General features: G+C 48.2%; 1 protein-coding gene across 1 annotated transcript in view; it reads right to left on the bottom strand.

The window, feature by feature from the left end:
* The window catches only part of Tmem131l (transmembrane 131 like), a 118830-nt gene that overhangs the window by 3698 nt on the left and 97387 nt on the right, over nucleotides 1–17745 (bottom strand). The window contains exons 20-32 of the mRNA XM_041658848.1: nucleotides 16140–16264; nucleotides 14352–14494; nucleotides 13451–13637; nucleotides 12862–13047; nucleotides 11901–12050; nucleotides 10974–11596; nucleotides 8698–8849; nucleotides 6784–6908; nucleotides 5017–5174; nucleotides 4031–4213; nucleotides 3351–3429; nucleotides 1980–2062; nucleotides 178–298 (exon numbers count right to left, since the gene is read on the bottom strand). Coding sequence (XP_041514782.1) covers nucleotides 178–298; nucleotides 1980–2062; nucleotides 3351–3429; nucleotides 4031–4213; nucleotides 5017–5174; nucleotides 6784–6908; nucleotides 8698–8849; nucleotides 10974–11596; nucleotides 11901–12050; nucleotides 12862–13047; nucleotides 13451–13637; nucleotides 14352–14494; nucleotides 16140–16264 — 2315 coding nt within the window. The remainder of the gene's footprint in view (nucleotides 1–177; nucleotides 299–1979; nucleotides 2063–3350; nucleotides 3430–4030; nucleotides 4214–5016; nucleotides 5175–6783; nucleotides 6909–8697; nucleotides 8850–10973; nucleotides 11597–11900; nucleotides 12051–12861; nucleotides 13048–13450; nucleotides 13638–14351; nucleotides 14495–16139; nucleotides 16265–17745) is intronic.

The raw sequence follows: 17745 nt of genomic DNA, 5'->3' as shown, positions 1-17745 counted from the left end.
TTCACTGCTTTGATTCCACATTTCTCACACGGCTGTTTTGTGAAACAGCACAACATAACTTCAGAAGGCAGAAAACACGCAGCTCCAAGGCCCTGTCCTGGTGCCTGTGACGAGGCCCTAACAGCTCTGGCTGCAGGGCCTTAGGCCAAGCAGAGTTGTATGGTGCAGTGGGCCTACCTGTCAGGGGTGGCGGCAGGCTCCTGTGACGTGCCTGGCGCCTCACTCTCCACAGGGCAGTTGAAGCTGCTGGTCAGACACACGGGCTGGGATGGCCACAGGCCTCCAGGTGGATACAGACCTGAGGAGAACGAGCAGGGATGCTCAAGTGAGCAGACACACAGCATGGCAGAGCCCATGAGGCAATTTTCAGTTGGGTGGTCCAGGCCCCACTGAGGAACATTCTGCTGGAAGTGTGGCTGAGGGTGGGGATGAGTCACGAGTGTCCGGGAAGGGAGGGAGGGACTAGAGGCTGACAGGACTGGCACTGTGCCTTGGCAGGAAAGCCTTGGATGGCGAGCATCAGGAGTGTGGGCACAGGTTCCCACGGGTACACCCATTTCTGCCCTGGGGCCTACTCTGGACGATCTTTCCAGAGACATTCGCTAAGTCAAAGCCGTGGAGAGTTGGACCTCCAGCAGAGCAACTGGCAGGCACCCTGCCACTGGAGAGAAGACTTGCGTCCCCAGCCTCAAGGTTCCTCTCCTGCCACATCTATACCCACCTTGTTCAGGATACATGGCACTAAGGGAAACATTGGTGCAGCTGGCACAGCCCTACGTCTAAGACAAAATTGCAACCATCCCTCTGGGGACCTAGGCCCCATTCTGTCACATAAGCTGCTAGTTTAGGAGGACTGCACCCTCGCTGCCAGGCCGTCTCTGCACTGCAGCATCCCGCCTGTCATGAATTTCTAGGCACAGAAGCAAGCATGCAGGCCAAAGCTAATGCTGCCATGAAGAGCAAACACCACACATGTCCTGCCACGATTCCTGACCCTGATTCGGAGGAAGTCCCATAATAAAACAGGTCACCGGAGAACAGACAGAGAGAAGACTAAGAGGAAGAGAATGGGAAAGCTGAGAACTGGCGGTGGGGAGTGTGCTGGTCTGAATAGGTATGACCCCAATGGACTCATATGTTTGAATACTGGGCCTTGGGGGGTGCACTATTAGGAGGTGTGGCCTTGTTGGAGTAGGAAGTGTGTCACTGTGGGGGTGGGCTTCAAGGTCTCATATATGCTCAAGACACTCCCAGTGACATAGTTGCTTCTGCTGCCTGCGGATCAAGATGTGGAACTCTCAGCTCCTTCTCCAGCACCATGTCTGCCGGCATGCCACCATGAAGATAACAGGCTAAACCTCTGAACTGTAAGCCAGACATGATGAAATGTCTTCCTTTATGAGCTGCTGTGGTTAACATGGTGTCTCTTCACAGTAATAGAAACCCTAACAAAACAAGGGGACCCCAGGCTAAAGCAGGGGTTCCTTTTGACCCCCTCAGTCTCCAGTCTGGGGTCACTGTCTTACCCCCCTGCAGGGTTCAACTCTGCCTCGATCCTAGTTTAGGAGTCAGGCTGTTCACCCAGGCTGCAGGGGCCCAGTTAAGGGGCTCCCACATGGTGGGGTGGGGAGAAGAGTCAGATGGGGACCGGAAGCTGGCTGTCCCGGCTTGTCCCTACCTCACTCGTGCTTCTCCTGGGCCACACAGCCACTTGTTTTCTGCTATCTTACTGGGGAAGTGAGCTCAGCGCAGAGGGAGGATCTGACAAGGGCTACGGAACATCAGTCTGTGTCTTGACTACCAAGGGTGTTCATAGTGGTGCAGGATGGTCGGCCAGGACACCTGCTGTCTCTCCAAAGAGCAGCTGCCGTCCTACGGCCAGCAAACAAGGTTGGAGCGAGGCCCCCACCCGAGGTGCCGTCTCCAGCTCCCAGGCAGGAAGACACACAAGGCCCTTGGGCGTCCACAGTAAGCCCCACCTTTCTCTTCTCCAGCACCTGAGGACACAGCAGGAAGACTGGCACAGGAGGACTCTGTGAACTGGGTCAGGTCACTCGCATCACTGTGGGCAGGAGGACAGGAAACTGTGATTTTCCACACAAAGAAATCCAAACACCGCATAACCAGATCTCATCTGAGCCCCACAGAAGTCCCGTCAGAACCACACAGACGTTAAGACTCACAAAGCCGGGAGGGGGTTGAGGAACACCACCACGTCTTGCTTGAACAAACCATTTGGACTACTGTGAGGTCGGCTGCAGCTTCCAGTCTGCCTGTACAGACAGCAGCACCTTCACCACAGACAGTTCACAGGGAGCTTTCTTAGGTGTTAGCCTGCATTCCTCCCATCATGAAAGGTACAGTTGGCCCTCGGGCATCCCAGGCTGCAGGGTGTGTGCGTGTGCGTGCGTGTGTGTGTGCGTGTGTGTGTGGCCTGAAGATATCTGGAGGAAGCATTGGACAGCAGTTACCTGTCTAGCAGCTACCAGGGACTATGCAGTCAGACCTACAAAGGCCGAGTCTGCACTGAAAACACACACACTTTCTCTAGTCATTATTCCCCAAACAAGGAGGTCTGACTTCAATTTGTAAGACATTGTCATTACATTAACCCTACCAGTAATCCAGAGATGATGCAATGCATAGGGGAGGATCAGCATGAATAGCTCTATGAAAATATTGTCATTTTGTAGTTATTTTGAGACAGGGTTTCACCACGTCAAACTAGCTAGCCAGTCTAGTCCCTAGCACTATAGAGCCCAGGTTGTTCAAATTCATGGCAATCCTCCTGCCTCAGTCTTCTGAGTACCAGGGTAACAGGCATATGCCACTATCCATGTTATATGAGGGACTTGAGTTATCTTTAGAGTTGGGAGTATGTGCAGGTTCTGGAATCTACTGCCTACTGATACCAAGGGGCAACTGTATCTTTATCATCATCATCATCATCATCATCATCATTATCATCATCATTATCATCATCATCATCATCATCATCATCATCATCGATCTAAAGCATCACACAGAGGAACTACAAATGCCCTACTAGTTCCTTGGAGGTTTTCTAAACCACTGGTGCTCAGACTGAATTCAAGTCCTACCCCAGGGAGATGGCTCCTCTTTCTGCTTTGAGAGGTGACACATTTCCCAGCCTGTCACCTCACTGAGAGGACAACAAAGCCAGAGACTCCCCCACATAAGCCCTGAACACGTTATCTACAGTCAGAGTTTGCTTTCCTGTGTCTTTAAAAAGGCTTTCACAGCTCAGCCCACAGAGAAAGCACCGAGAAGCACCTCCCTAGCAGAGAAAACAATGCCACACTGTGGCAGCGAGGATCCTCAGAACTTACGCGGGGCTGCAGATGTGGTGGGAGAGGCTCAAGGGGATGGAGGCTTCCGAGGGGGAATCCTGCGGGGAAGCACCATCTCCTGCATGAAAGCAACATACTGTCAGAGGCTGTCTGAGGTTAGCTTCAATTAACAGACTGGCCCCTTCTTCAGAGACAGTTTCAGCCTCATGGAAACAGTCTGCATGAGGGTCAGGTTTTTGGCACCTTGGTTTTGACACACTAGTTTTAACTGTTTGCCACAGGACCAAGAGTTTGTCAGGTGATACACACACGGGGCTTGAAAGAAAAACCTACTTTGAGAAAACATAGGACAGTTTTGTTTGGAAAAAAAAGAGTAATATTTGAAGAACTATTAATAAATACTATTAATAGTTCTATTAACATATATTAACAGATAATATATAATAGAACTATTAATGGTATTACTGTACATTTGTACAGTAAATTAAAAGTAGTTTAGAAGATGGTCAGTTCTGTTTAATATTTTAGCACAATAAAGAAGACATACAGATGTCTATGTCTTTGAAGTGGTAGTAACAATAGTGCCCAGGAGGAGAAAGGAGAGGGAGGCAGACAGCCCAAGGCAGCCAAGCCTCAAAGCTGCAGCCCTCCGCTCTGTCCTCTGCAAGGTACCCTGGACCTTGTACTGGCTGCAGGCAGGATGCAGCCCCTGAACTCACCTGCTGGTGGGAAGTGCTGTGCCTCCACCACTGGCTTCCTGTCGCAATCCGAGCTGCTGCTGCTCCAGCTGCCCCAGCTGCCCCGGCTGGCCCGCACGCTGCCTGAGGAGCTGCCACAGTCAGAGCTGGAGTCCGAGCAAAACTTGTCTGCACACTTCTTCTCAGCCTTCTGGTAGTAACTGTCTGGAGAGGCAGAAGAGGGGCCATGCTGTGCCAAGGCGGTTCCCATAAGTAGAGAAGGGGAACAGGGAGGGCAGGGTAGGTTCATGGCCATCACCTCTGCTCAGCTAGTAAAAACACGACCATGGCCCTCGAGGAGACACCAAGGCACAGGGTAAGCCTGCTCTGCCTGTGGACAAACAGTAGGACCAAGTAGAACCTTCATCTAAGAATTGGCTCCAAGCCAGGTGGTGGTGGCACACACCTCAGTCCCAGCCTTTGGTCCCAGCAATTGGGAGGCAGAGGCAGGTGGATCTCTGTGAGTTTGAGGCCAACCTGGTCTACAAGAGCTAGTTCTAGGACAGCTAGGGCTGTTACATAGAGAAACCCTGTCTTGAAAAACCAAAGCAAGCAAACAAACAAACAATAACAACAAATACCAAAAAACGCTTGCCTAGCATGGACATGGGATGTGAGCCTCAATGCAAAACTGAATTACATGCAAATGGTTTATCAAGAAAATAGAATCTATTGGGCGAACAGACTATTCTACACTGGCTCTGGCACTGGTGTCCTCACAGCTCTCACTCCTGGGGCACTGCCCAACAGACCCCTGGTGGGCCAGCACTCCAACCCAGAAACTACCGGTTTCTCGCCTGGGTCTGCCCTTTCCCCAAGGCCTGCCTAAGGTCTTGTGCATACTGGCCCTCTTCCTTTAGCCATATGCACAATGCCAGCTGGGAATGGACAGACCTCAGGGTCAGCAGCCATGTGGAGACCCTCAAAGAACAGACCGCGAGGAGACCATTCACAGCTGTGTTACGTACCCTCCTCTCTCCGTGCAGGGAAGCTGCCCGAAGTTTCCAGGCCAGGTTTGCACATCTCCCTCGTGCTGTCCTGTGTACTCCAGCTTCTGCCGTCCCCGCTGGGCTCTGGCCTCTCAAAGCCACTGCACACGAGTTTCAGTTCACTCTGTTCAGAAGGCCTGGGGGAGCCACGAGAAAGATCACATCTCTCTCTCGTTATACAGATACACTTCCGCTCGAGATGCGTCGGGGCAAAGTTACAATCAGGGACAAACTGAGGTCTCCTCTCTGAATCTCATGGAGGACGACAAGCAGAAAATGCCCTTAAATGATGTAGGAGAAGGTGATGTGGCTCAGTGGCAGGACTATGCTTAGCACACACACAAGTCATAGGTTCAAGTTTTTGCACTCCTGCAATCCTCAAGAGGTTGCCACTTTGAGTTAGAATGAATTCAGGGCTATTTGGTCCAGTTTCATGCTTTACAATGACAAAAACAGATTTTACAATGTTGCTCAAGGTCGCCTGGCAGTTTAGGGCTCCTGGCCTGTTTTCTTGGATGTCCAGTGGCTGACCCTGCTGCTTAGTGTCTGGTGGGAGGTCCAAGAGTTCATCTGCAGACATTCCCTTAGCAGTTACCATACTCTGCGCGCGCACACACACACACACACACACACACACACGCACAGTACTCTGTCGCAATCCCAGAGTCAACCGTGTTCATGAAAATACATACAGAATGCAGAAAGGCCTGATGTTTCCTCTATACAGGATACTGCACTCCAACTCTCCAAAAAACATCCATGAAGGATGTGGTATGTAACATGTTTATTTCCACTGTGCTGAATGCTCATTTGAATGAAGTAGAGAACAGAGCCAGAAAGCTACCGTAGCTATGACAATGCGGAGCCACGGGCTCCGTTCTTGGTGGCAGCCTCCTTCAGTGCTGAGCTCGGCTCCGAGCTCCGTGTCGGCATCCCTGGGTGCTCTGAGCCCTCAGAACGCTTGACTGTGCCACAGTGGAACCTCACTCCCACTCAAATGTGCAAGAGCTGGAGGACCTGGACAACAGCACGTTGAAACACCACCAAGCTCACACGGTGGTGATGTAAGAAGAAAAGCCTACCCGGGAAGAGAGGGGCCCTGGCAGGACACGGCTTTCACGCTATAAAGGGGACAGGTGGCAGGATCTTGGAACGGAGTTTTCTACAGGAAACTAGGGCTCTGCACGGGGATGCTCTTCAGACAAGAGGGAACTGGGGGGCGGGAAAAGCCTGCCTGTAGCTAAAGAAAGAAAGGAGCTATGTGTGCTAAAGGTTCCAACATCCTGGGAGTCTAAGATGGAAAACCTGAGCTCAAAGCCACCTCTGCTGGATGCGGAGTCAGAATGAACATACGGGGTTAAAGCGAAGATCAGAGCAAAGCGACTGTAGGATCTTATTACAGGACTGGGTGGTGGCTGTGTGCACGTGTGTCTGTACCAGGGTTTTCTACACGCCCTGCTCCACGAAAGTATACACAGAACGAGGCCTTGCTATGAGGGGCAGGTGAAGTATCCTCCTCTAAAGTTTCCCATAGCGTTTAACATTTTATAAGGGACAGATGAAAATAAGTCTTCAAAGGTCGTGTTACAGCATTTTTACGGAGTAAAATTACAAGAAAATGTGTTAATTACATTTTGATCTAAACTTAATGCACTGTGCTGTATCACCTACCCAACCTTATAAAAGCAAAACACTGAAGTGAAAAGAAACCCAGATTAAACCGGCAGGGCCGCAGACGTGGCGTACCTGGAGGCCTGGGCAGCAACCCTCTTCTTGTTTTTCCTACATGTTCGGCTTTTATTCCAACCGAGAGCCGGTGTGCTTCCTTCTCTCTTCTCCTGAAGTTTCCTCCTCCTGTAAGGATCTTCCTGCTGAAGAGGAAAAAGGAAACACTTGTGGCTTCAAGAGACGTAGTCTCTTAAAGACAAAACTCGTGATGGCCTTTGTCTAACTTTTCGGGAGGAACTCTATCTGCACCCAGACCTCTCAGCACTGGTGAGACCTGAGACCCACCCTTCTCGGTCTCTGCTTTCATTTCCCCCCTTTCTCGACTTTCTCAGGCTCTGCAGACAGAGAAGGAAATAATTGCTGCTTCTGAAACTCCCAAGGAGCTGAGGGGGTGGGAAGATCTGCCATGTAGGCTGTGGGAACCGTCCTGCAGCCTCTTCCTGGATTGCTAGCGCCTATAGCTCACTGGATCAACTGCTGAAGCCAAATCAGACTAACCCAGGAAGAAACCGGCTGTGTGTGTGTGTGCTAATTTGTTCACGGATGAACTTTGTGTGAACAGACATACCGCCACAGGATATTCCAGACTTGACGGACTATCCAGACCACACCCTGCAAGTCAGGTCAACATCTCAGCTCTCAATATAAGCATAAACATATAGTGTGTGTGTGTGTGTGTGTGTGTGTGTGTGTTTACCAGTTTAGTGACTTTAGAGCAGTGGCTCTCAACTTAAGCATAGAGACCCCACAGGGATAGAATATCAGATATTTACATTATGATTCAGAACAGTAGCAAAATTACAGTTATGAAGTAGCAATGAAATAATTTTATGGTTCACCATGACATGAAGAACTGTATTAAAGGTCACAGCATTAGGAAGACTGAGAACCACTACTTTAGAGAACCCTGAAATCAGGCTGCTTCAGGCCCAACTCCACAGGGGTAACTTCGATCCCCAACTCCCACCTGGCAGTCCCAGTGTGGAGGGTCCAAGAGCCTTCTCTCCCTTGTTTCCCTGTGGGGGAGGGGGGCAAGCAAGCATCGCCCTAGCTGCTCCCAGTTGGTGGGCTCTCTCCTTGCAGGTCCGGCAGTGCCTGTTGCCTGCCTGCTGTGACTTTCTGTGTGCTACACCTGTACAAGCTGCCACCCTCTGGGGCTTCCCAGGACTTGATGCTTGATTACACGCAAGCGCCTGTGCACTTCTCAACCCCTTCGGGATGCCTATGGCATACCTATTTTGTAGCACTTCCATAAACAAAAGAGTCGTGTTTGCTATATCAGATTCACAGAATACAGAGTAACCACTCAGAAACGACGAGGCTCCCTCCCTATTTCACAAAGCTTCCCTCTGAATATTTCTCCACGAGCCTACACATATATAATATGACACTAAGGCAATGAATTACTTTCCCACTGAGTCTGAAGCAAGATTAAGTTTGTGTTTCTTGTCTTCCGTGCTCTGGGCAACTCTTTATGCCTCAAGCTACATGAATAATGAAGACGGTGCCTATGTTTGTTATTAGGCATCCGCTTTTCCAGACCTACACGGTGGAGCATTTTCATCTATACACTGAACTCTTCCCTTAATGCAGGAAAATCTTCTGTTCCACTAATAACACTCTTGTGCTCTTTTAGAGAAAAGATGATGACAGATGCAGGCCAGAGAAAGATGAAAAGGGGATGTCAGCACTAACCAGACGGCTCTACTCCACGACTGCCACTAGATGAGGGATCCAGAGATAAAAGCTACCTGGGTTCACTGAGAACCATTTCTCTATACCTATATAATCAGAGGATAAAACTTTCTGAACAAACAAATTACAGTGTTCCTATCACCTGCAGAGAAGACATCTACTTATAGGAGAGATCTGTGCCCTTCGCCGGCCTGCGAGTGCTGCTCTCTTTAACAGGAGAGAGAGAGGAATGCAAACCTCTGGTGATGGCGGTGTGTCCTGCTTCTCAGAGCACGCGCCCTCTGGAGATGCTCTCTGACTCCTCCTGGAGGAAGACAGCTTTGTGTCAGCCCCCTTCACAGTCTCGCCGCCGTCCGCTTCGGTCTTGACAGGCACTGGCTGGTTATTCCCTTGAATAAATTTAAAAAAATCAATATCTAGCATTTTTTCATTCATAGTCCCCATAATTAAATGTTTTCCTTCGACAATCTCATCTTTCAGTTCTGATAACCATGATTCCCCAGAAACACACTCTGATTACAAGTGGAAACACACTTACATAAACGTTCTGCGATCTTTAAGAGATGTCAGAGTGACGGTGGGACACTAACATTGCTGTGTGGTCACAGTTCACAGTGGCCAAAGGCGGAAACAACCTGCTGTCCACCAGAAGACACGGACGATAGGAAAACTATCATGGGGCTACAGTTAGCACTCACTGCCAAAACCACACATGCATTAGCTAAGATGCTTTTTAAAAGGGATTAAAATCCTGGTTGAAATGGCCTGAGGAACCTTAAAGGTAGTGTATGAAATGAGCCAGACAGAAAGGGGCAAATGTTTTATGACTTCAGTTGGAGGGAGACCTAATGCAGCCACATTCACACAGACAAGAGGATGTTTCCCAGGCGCTGGGCAAGGGGTGACGGGAGTTTAGTTTACTACTCAGCAGACACTGTTTGGGTTGACAAAGTCCTGATGATTGACTGAGGTGATGCTTGTCCAATACCTCACATTGGAATAAATGCTCCTCTCAGAGAACCCCAACTATCTTTTACATCATAGTATTCTTTATGTCAAGGTTCCTCTTGCAGATTGTGCCAAAAGCATGAAGCTCTCTAGAGTCAGCCCAGAGCCTTCCCACGGCTTCACTTCAGTATCAGCAAGTGACGAGTAACGAGATCTTCATGCTTTGAACACACGCCTTGTTCCCCAGACAGTGCTCTCAGGAGGTGTGGTGCACCTTTAGAGGCAAGCCTCCTGGGCGGGGCTCAGGTCACTGGGAAGGGGTCATGAGACCTTGGTCTTCCCCCTACACTTGCCTGTTTGTTTCCTGGTTTGTGATATGGGTGTGCTCTGATGGAGGCTTTCTACCTTGCCAGGCGAACTCCAAGCAGAGCCTTAAAAGACAACAGAACCCCTAGAACCCTGCCCCACTGCACTGTTTAAGATATACTTCACTGCAGTGATATGAAGCTGGCCAACAAGTGCTCAGAGCTAAGTGTGAAGATCAAAGCTTGACTGTATGTTAGCATGCACCTTTAATTCCAGTACTCAGGAAGCTGAGCCAGGAGGATCTTTGTGAGTTTGTGGCTAGCCTGGTCTACATAGTGAGTTCCTAGACAGCCAGAGCTACTTTATGAGATTCTCTTTTAAATAAATACAGGCTGCTTGAGTTTTTCCAGCTGTACATGAGGAATGTGTTAATATACTGGAGTGAGAAAGAAAGAGGAGCGGGGAAGGGAAGAGGTGGCGTATGCCCTCTGGAGGGAGGAGGCATCTGCTAGGGCACGCTGCCCAGTTCCTTCTTCAGTCAATAGCATCTGCCATGACAGCGTTTGTCTTTCTTTAACCAAGAGATGCTATTAAAAATGCAAGGCCAGGATCTAGGAGGTGCTACAGTGATCAGAAAAGCTGGTGTAGCCAGCTGTGGTGGCACATGCCTTCAAGGCCAGTAGTTGGGAGGCAGAGGCCAGCAGATTTCTGAGCTCAAGGCCAGCCTGATCTACAGAGTGAGTTCCAGGGCAGCCAACGCAACACAGAGAAATTGTCTTAAAAACCAAAGCCAAAACCAAACAAGTTGGTACAGATCTGATTAGTCAGAAACCCTACAAGGGGTGACTACTATTTTTTTTTTTTACAAAAAGGAAGCAAAGAACAAATAATAAAAAATGTATCAGTATCAACCTAATGATGACAGACGACATTAATACCCCTACCTTGTTCTAAAGCGTGAAATTCTTAGTCATACATTCTAAAAAAGGGTACCATGTTTTGAATTTCAACATTGATGCCCTTGCTAAAATTGGGTGCACAAACTCACTCATCTCCCATAGTGAAAACCAAAGACATAGCCAGGCACTGTAACCCTGTGACTTGGGGTGCTAAGGTAAAAGTCCTGTGGTGCGTCAGACAAGACGGGACTGCACTGGTGTAAGAACATGAAGAAAAGCAGTGGGGGAGGGGACAGCAGTGTCTTTCTGAAGCTTACAGGTGAGAGACCAAAGGAGAACAATCGAGACGGCCAAGATTACCGTGTTTCCTGGAGACGTCAGGCATGTCTGGCTGCTGGTACTGAGGTGGGCTTTTGGGCAAAGGACTTTCAGGTGGCTTCTTAGAAGTCTTCTGTGGGCAGGGCTCTTGTTCCTTGAGCTCGGCCACGGGTTCTGGAGTTCTAATGTCAGTTTCCTTAGGAAACATACATGTCTGTGGTCCCTCCTTCATACTACATTCTGAAGAAGTATTATCGACAACTGTGTTTCTCACTGAGTTTTCCTCTTTGATCAGTACATTTCTGGGGAGGGTTAAATTCTTCTGCAAGCTGACGTTCACACCACTGGCATATTTGAGGCTGACCCAGTTCTCACTTGTGACATCGGTGCAAACATCTTCCCTGGCAGCTGACAGGGAGCTGGCCAGGGTCAAAGTCTGCTTCTCCTCAGTGGCCATGTTGGCACTGCTGGCCATGGAGGCACTGGGTTTCTGTTTGCTGTAGTAGAAGGAGCACTTATGCTTCTTCTGAGAATGCCCATAGGTGGCCGGGCTCCTCTTGGACGCATTCTGGATCCTGCTCAGGGGTGGGCCCACTGGAAGGCAGCTCTTCCCTCGGCCTTTATCAGGAGGGCTGTACGTGTCAAGAAAGTTCTTGCAATTGCTTCTGAACATAAGAAGAAACACGTTTAGTACGAACGCAAAGCAAACCAAGCTTCACTTCTGCACGAGGGTGGGACCAATTGGGGCAGTGCACTGAGGAGCTCCAGCCTCCCCTTCTTTCCCAGCCCCACGAGTTTCCTGCCGAGAGGCCATCGATGAGCTAAGCCCTCACACAGACTATCTAAGACAACAGTGCAGCTGTTCACACAAGCGACAGAGAATTGGATAAGAGTAGAATTTCTATGACCTTGGAAGGAAATCAGAAACGAGCACCATGAACCCCCCAAACGCAGAGAGAGAGGCCTTACTTGTGAGAGTGGGAGCTGACCACGTCCACTGGACCACCATTCTGCTGTAAGGATGAGCTGCCGTTCTGCCTCTGCCTTGTTTTCATGAATTCCATCAGAATGTATTGTGCTTGCTGGAAGGCTATCAGGATCACACCCAACAGGGACAAACTGGGGAGAGAGCAGTGCCGTGCGCTGCTGTGTGGTTCTGAGCAGCATCACGAAGACCCACCATAACCAGGCACAAGAGAATACGCCTGTAGTCCCAACTGCTCAGAAGCTGAGGCAGGAGGACTGTTTGAGTCTGGTGTGGGCGGCATAATGAGAATGCCTCAAAAACAAAGCAGAGCAAAGTTAAAAGACTTTTCTCTTACAGGACAGTGGTGAGTGGACGGTAGAAAACAGCTGCATAAATGGGGTCCATTTTATTAAATGGATGACTTATTTCTGATTTTTTTTAAAGGTTAAAAAAGCACTTTAAAAAGTTAAAAATGCGCATATTCATAAGGCTGACAGGACAATTCAATTTTTAAGCATGTTTCTAAATAGTTACTGTTAAAGGGTCACTGTGGTCTTGCTGAGTAGTGGTGGCCACATCTTTAATCCCAGAACTTGGGAGGCAGAGACAGGTGGATTTCCGAGTTCAAGGCCAACCTGGTCTACAGAGTGAGTTCCAGGACAGCCAGGGCTGCACAGAGAAATCCGGTCTTGGAAAACATACAAACAGGATCACTATGGTCTTATGATGTCAGTCACTGCACTGATTCAATGACATCAGTCCTGAGGTCTGCCAACCGTGACTGGTGGTGACAGCGAGTGTGGAACAGTTGTGAGTCACACCGCAGGTCCTATCACCCTCTCAGGCAGCGCCTGTCACCGCCACGGGACTCAGAGCAATGAAAGTCCCTCCATTCCACGCCTGCATTTCCAAGTGAGCCCTGCTCTGCTCTGCCTGACGAGGGTGGGACACATGGGTGCTTACCTGACGAAGAAGACGGTGAGCCTCCAGAAGGACTCCTCCCAGCTGGGACCCGGAACCACCTCTGCACACAAGGGCAGCATGTGATGCGGGAGAGTCACGTTGAGCGTGAAGTGGAACTCCAGGTCTGCGGCTGTCACCAGCATCAGCTCGCGGATGACCCAGGAAGAGGTAAAGTCCGGAGTAAACCTAGGGTAAGCGGCTCATCGTTAGGATTGGTATTTCCTGGTTTTAATTCTCACCACAAAGTCAAAATAACAACAGAAGCTAAACTTAGGCCCACATAACAACACTCAGGACTGGAGAGATGCTTCAGTAGCACTGGCTCCTCTTCCAGAGGACCTGGGTTCAATTCCCAATATCCACACAGCAATTCACAACTGTCTCTAACTCTAGTTCCAGGGGACCTGATAGCTTCTTCTCTCCTTGGGTACCAAACACCCACATGTGCATACACATGCATGCAGCCAAAACACCCATACAAATTTTTTTTTAATAAAAAAGCATATTTATATAAAAGCAGCTGAAGATGTCAGTTACTAATGGGCTGGGTGCCTCCCCCAAGGGTGCACCATGATCAGAAACGACTTACACGATACTGATGTCACGGGATGTGTTTGGGGTCAGGGAAAACGGGCGGCAATCCAGCACTTGGAACCCATAACCCTGGCAGTTATACCCATTGATTTTCAGCGATGTCACGGTTACAGGAAGAGGCCCGATATTCTCAACCTTGAAGTTCTTTGTGATGGATAAGATCTGCTTGCTGTCTTTCGATTCTAGCGAGGAACAAGTTGTTTTATTTAGTATTCATGAACTTCAAAACTAACTTTAATAATAAACAGAATCAAAAAGAAGTTATTAAGTAGCTTAAAGCCTGCTATCTAGCTGGTTTGTGGAATAGTTCCTTATTCTGTCATCTCTAGATGTTGTTATAAAATGAGAAAACAATAGAAATACTCAAGGCCAGCCTCCTCTCAAGGCTAGAGACGAAACTCAGATGCTTATTCTTCCTGGAGCCAAACGGTATGACTTTACTGCAGGGTATCATGTACTCTGACCCTGGAACGCTCACTTATACTGACCCAGGGATGAGGAAGAGACAGAGTGTCTCATATCCCAGGCTGGCCTTAAATTTGCTATGAGGAGCCAGAGATGGCCTTAAATGTTGGATCCTCCTGCCTCTACCTCCCAAGTCCTGGACTAGAGAGGTACATTCCATCACCCCAGGTTTACAGACATTTTTGTTTAAACATCATCACAGTTCAGATACAATAGCAAACCTTTGGAAATAAAGAAAGTATATTTTATATTGGGAGTTTTGGGAAAGAGTCAACAGCTTAAAATGTGACTGTAAACTTATTAACTCAGTCTAATCTATATAAGGAGTAATATTTAACCATTTCTATGGTTTCCACCAATCCTTACTTTAAGAACTCTAACTTATTAAGTGAATGACAAAGATGTAGCAGGTGTCAAGCCTGTAAACTCACGTCGACGACAGTCCATCAGGGTGGACTCGGGCACTTTAAATCGGAGTGACCCTCCTGCACCAGGAAGTCTTCCGCCCACTTTCAAGAGCTCTTGTGCTCCAAATCCTTCCACAGCAACCATGTCGAGGACAGTCAAGTTATTCCTACAATGAAGGGTAGCACAGCAGCTTTACCCCAGGCTAAGTCAACACAGCCCTAAAGCACAGCTAAACACCTCCCGAGACACCAGGAGGCTTAGCGCAAGTGTTACAAGCTGCGAAGTTTAGCTGGCATTAATCCAAGACAGAAAGAATATGGTTAGTTAAAAATACAAGCGTCTCTTAAAACTATGGCATCTCCTGCATCTTACACATGAAGGTTTCTCCAGGAAATGAATGTTAGTCCAGAGTGCTCACGCTAGCTGGCAGGAGAACACTGAGTGGCCACCACTCTCCAACCACCGGCCACAACCGGAAGCTCAGCTCTGTAACAACCAGGCATGGGGTGGTGACCACACCCCGAGACATCAAATAAAAGGGGCAGATGCAGACGTTAGCCAAACTTGACAAAACGGCAAAACTTTAGAGGTTTTCACAGAGACTGCAATGAGAAGAAATACTGCCTGAGAGATGTGATGACCCTAGAATTGTAATTCTGTTTCTTTTTAATCAAAATATCATCCCACAAGTTACACTTTGCCAGATTCTTACTAATGCAGTGGCGCAGGCCAGAGTTCATCTTTTTATTAACGGACACCACGCATGCTGAGACGAAACGTTATGCACCCAGTTTAAAGGAGGCACACGAGACTGAATTCCCAGCACCACGGGGACAATGCCACCTAAGCACAGAGGGAATTCACCTCTATCTCTAACTATGCAAAATGTACTGAAATAGCTTAGTTAGTGATGTAAGAGCCTGTAAGTGATTTGTAGAAAATACTATGTCAATCAACAAAGAAACTGTCAAAAGTAAAGGAACCACTATTAGAAACTTTGTTTTTAAGTCTCGGGAAGCAAAGTTTATTTACAAACTTTCTGAAACCTTCTTCTTCTTCTTTTTTTCTTTTTAAAGAAGAACAGGTTTTAAATGAAGAGACAACTCAGTAGGAAGCTGGGGAGTCTCGGGTCAAGGCTTCTGAGGACAAATGCTCTGGATTCTATTTTAGCACATTTTCCTTTTAGTCTCATTCAGTTGCAGAACTCATGCTAGCATATTAAAGACAGCCTCCAATAAATTAATCTGTGCAATTGATCTGATAAAAGAAAAGCTTTTGAAAAGTAACTCAAGTATTATTTATTCAAAGTTGCATTTGGGTTAGGCTCACCAATGAGAATAGCTTCAGTTCAGGCCTGCAATGTAATTTTTACAAAAGGACTCTGGTAAAGACTACCCATAGCAGGAAACGTAAAGAATAAAAAGCATTTTTCCTGCTACATCAGCAAGCAGTAACTGTCTTTCAAGGGAAGAGAAATAAGCAGTGGGCCTGCCCAGGGAGGCCCTTTTCCCGTTGTCCTTGGGGCTACTGAGCACAAGAGGCTGGAGGTCCGGATCTACTCATGAAATGTCTACAGCAATGTTGCAATTATCTTCACTGCTAAGGACAAAGACGCAAACGTGTGTGCCTGTGGGTGGGTATGTTCTGACCAGAGGCTGAGTGAAATGCGCTTCCTCCTCCTGGAGATACTAGCTCACTAGGGAAGGGGCGTGGCAGGGTTAAGTGAGGACACCTCTCTGCAGCCCCTACCTCTTCCTAACCCACAACACAGCCCACCACGGACCCTTGAGAAGTGACAGAGACACACCTACCGGATCAGTATGAGGGAGGTGACTTTTCCATAGTCCACCGGTGTGAACACGACACCGACCCTTCTCATCTCCAGAGGCTGCAGATGCAGATGGAGCGCGCCCAAACCAGACTCTGAAGGCTCACCCTGCAGTTACAGAGGACAGCGTCAATCACTGCAGACAGCAGTGGGTTTCCACAGCCACCAGGCACATCCCAGTTATAAGTCTGACGGCATGCATCCTCACCGACCTGTTTCCTTTTCTCTCCTCGTATTTGTCGTGCTGGGGACAGAACTCAAGGCCTCATGCATGCTAGACCACTGGAGTTCACCCCTTCTCTAGAAAATCCATCTGGACCTGTCTGTCCTCAACTGTTCAAGCATTCAACACCCCCTATGCCTCATCTGAGAAACTTCAGGATGGTAACTCCAGGACAGTCTAGCAGGATACTGCACAACGGATTTGTCTCCTGGCTTGGGTGGGAGTTTCTTTGACTAAGAAACAGCAATCAGAGAACAGACTGTTCCTGCTTAATTCTATAGCAACTGAACAGGATCACCCATCCACATCAGATAAGCACAGACTGTCTCTAACGGTGAGTTTAGGTTTTGCAGAATTTAGGTTTCACGATTTCCTCCTCTAGGAGAGACACCGCTACTTATTCACGTTTGCCTTTATCCCCTCCAGTTCCTCTGAGTAAACACTGCTATCTTAGCGCTGGTCAGCCAGACTTTACTGATTTGTCTAACTGACTTCTGCTGATTGGTCTAGCTCACGGAAAGGGAGCGGTTTGACAGGTATGATATATAATCTGCATTTATCCTGTCATTTTTATTCTCCAAGCCTTGCTGACATCTCCTGTGCTGCCTGGAAGGACAAATGGTGATAAAACTGGGTTCATTTTCATTGAAATCATAAACTCTGCAAGATAAAATCTTGCCTTATAAATATAATATAAACCCCGAACCAAAATGATGCCAATTTTAGTATTAAAGCTGTAATAATATCAGTAGCAGCAGTCTATGAAATAGTTTTATATGCCAGGCACTGGATTATTTAACCCACATAAAATCTTAAGTAATCTATTTTATAAACCTCATTGAATCTTCAAATGTTGTTATGAAGGTCAAAGATGAGATGAAACAACCGCCCAAATTTACATAGGTAGAGGGGGTCAAACCTACACTACCTGCCTGCCCTGCCTGCTCACCAGAAGAGGGTACCAGATCTCATTACAGATGGTTGTGAGCCACCATGTGGTTGCTGGGAATTGAACTCAGGACCTCTGGAAAGGCAGGCAATGCTCTTAACCTCTGAGCCATCTCTCCATGATGGAGGAAGGTCATTGGCTAATAAAGGCACTGCCCTGGCCCATTTTATTGGTTAGAGGATAGGTGGGAGGAGTAAACAGAACAAAATGCTGGGAGGAAGAGGAAGTGAGCAGAGACTCCACAGCTCTGCTCTCCGGAGCAGACGCCTCAGCAGAGACGCCATGCCCTGCTCCCGGGATGAAGCTCCGACCCAGGATGGACTAGGCTAGAATCTCCCCGGTAAGCGCACCTTGGGGTGCTACACACAGATGATTAGGAATGGGCTAAATTAATATGTGAGAATTAGCCTAGAAGAG

Source organism: Microtus oregoni, unplaced genomic scaffold, assembly GCF_018167655.1.
Source record: "Microtus oregoni isolate MIOR12 unplaced genomic scaffold, Mior012 000010F_ref0000083, whole genome shotgun sequence".
NCBI classification, from domain to species: domain Eukaryota; kingdom Metazoa; phylum Chordata; class Mammalia; order Rodentia; family Cricetidae; genus Microtus; species Microtus oregoni.
The sequence above is the reverse complement of the archived record's forward strand: the minus strand, read 5'-3'. Positions and strand labels throughout refer to the sequence as shown.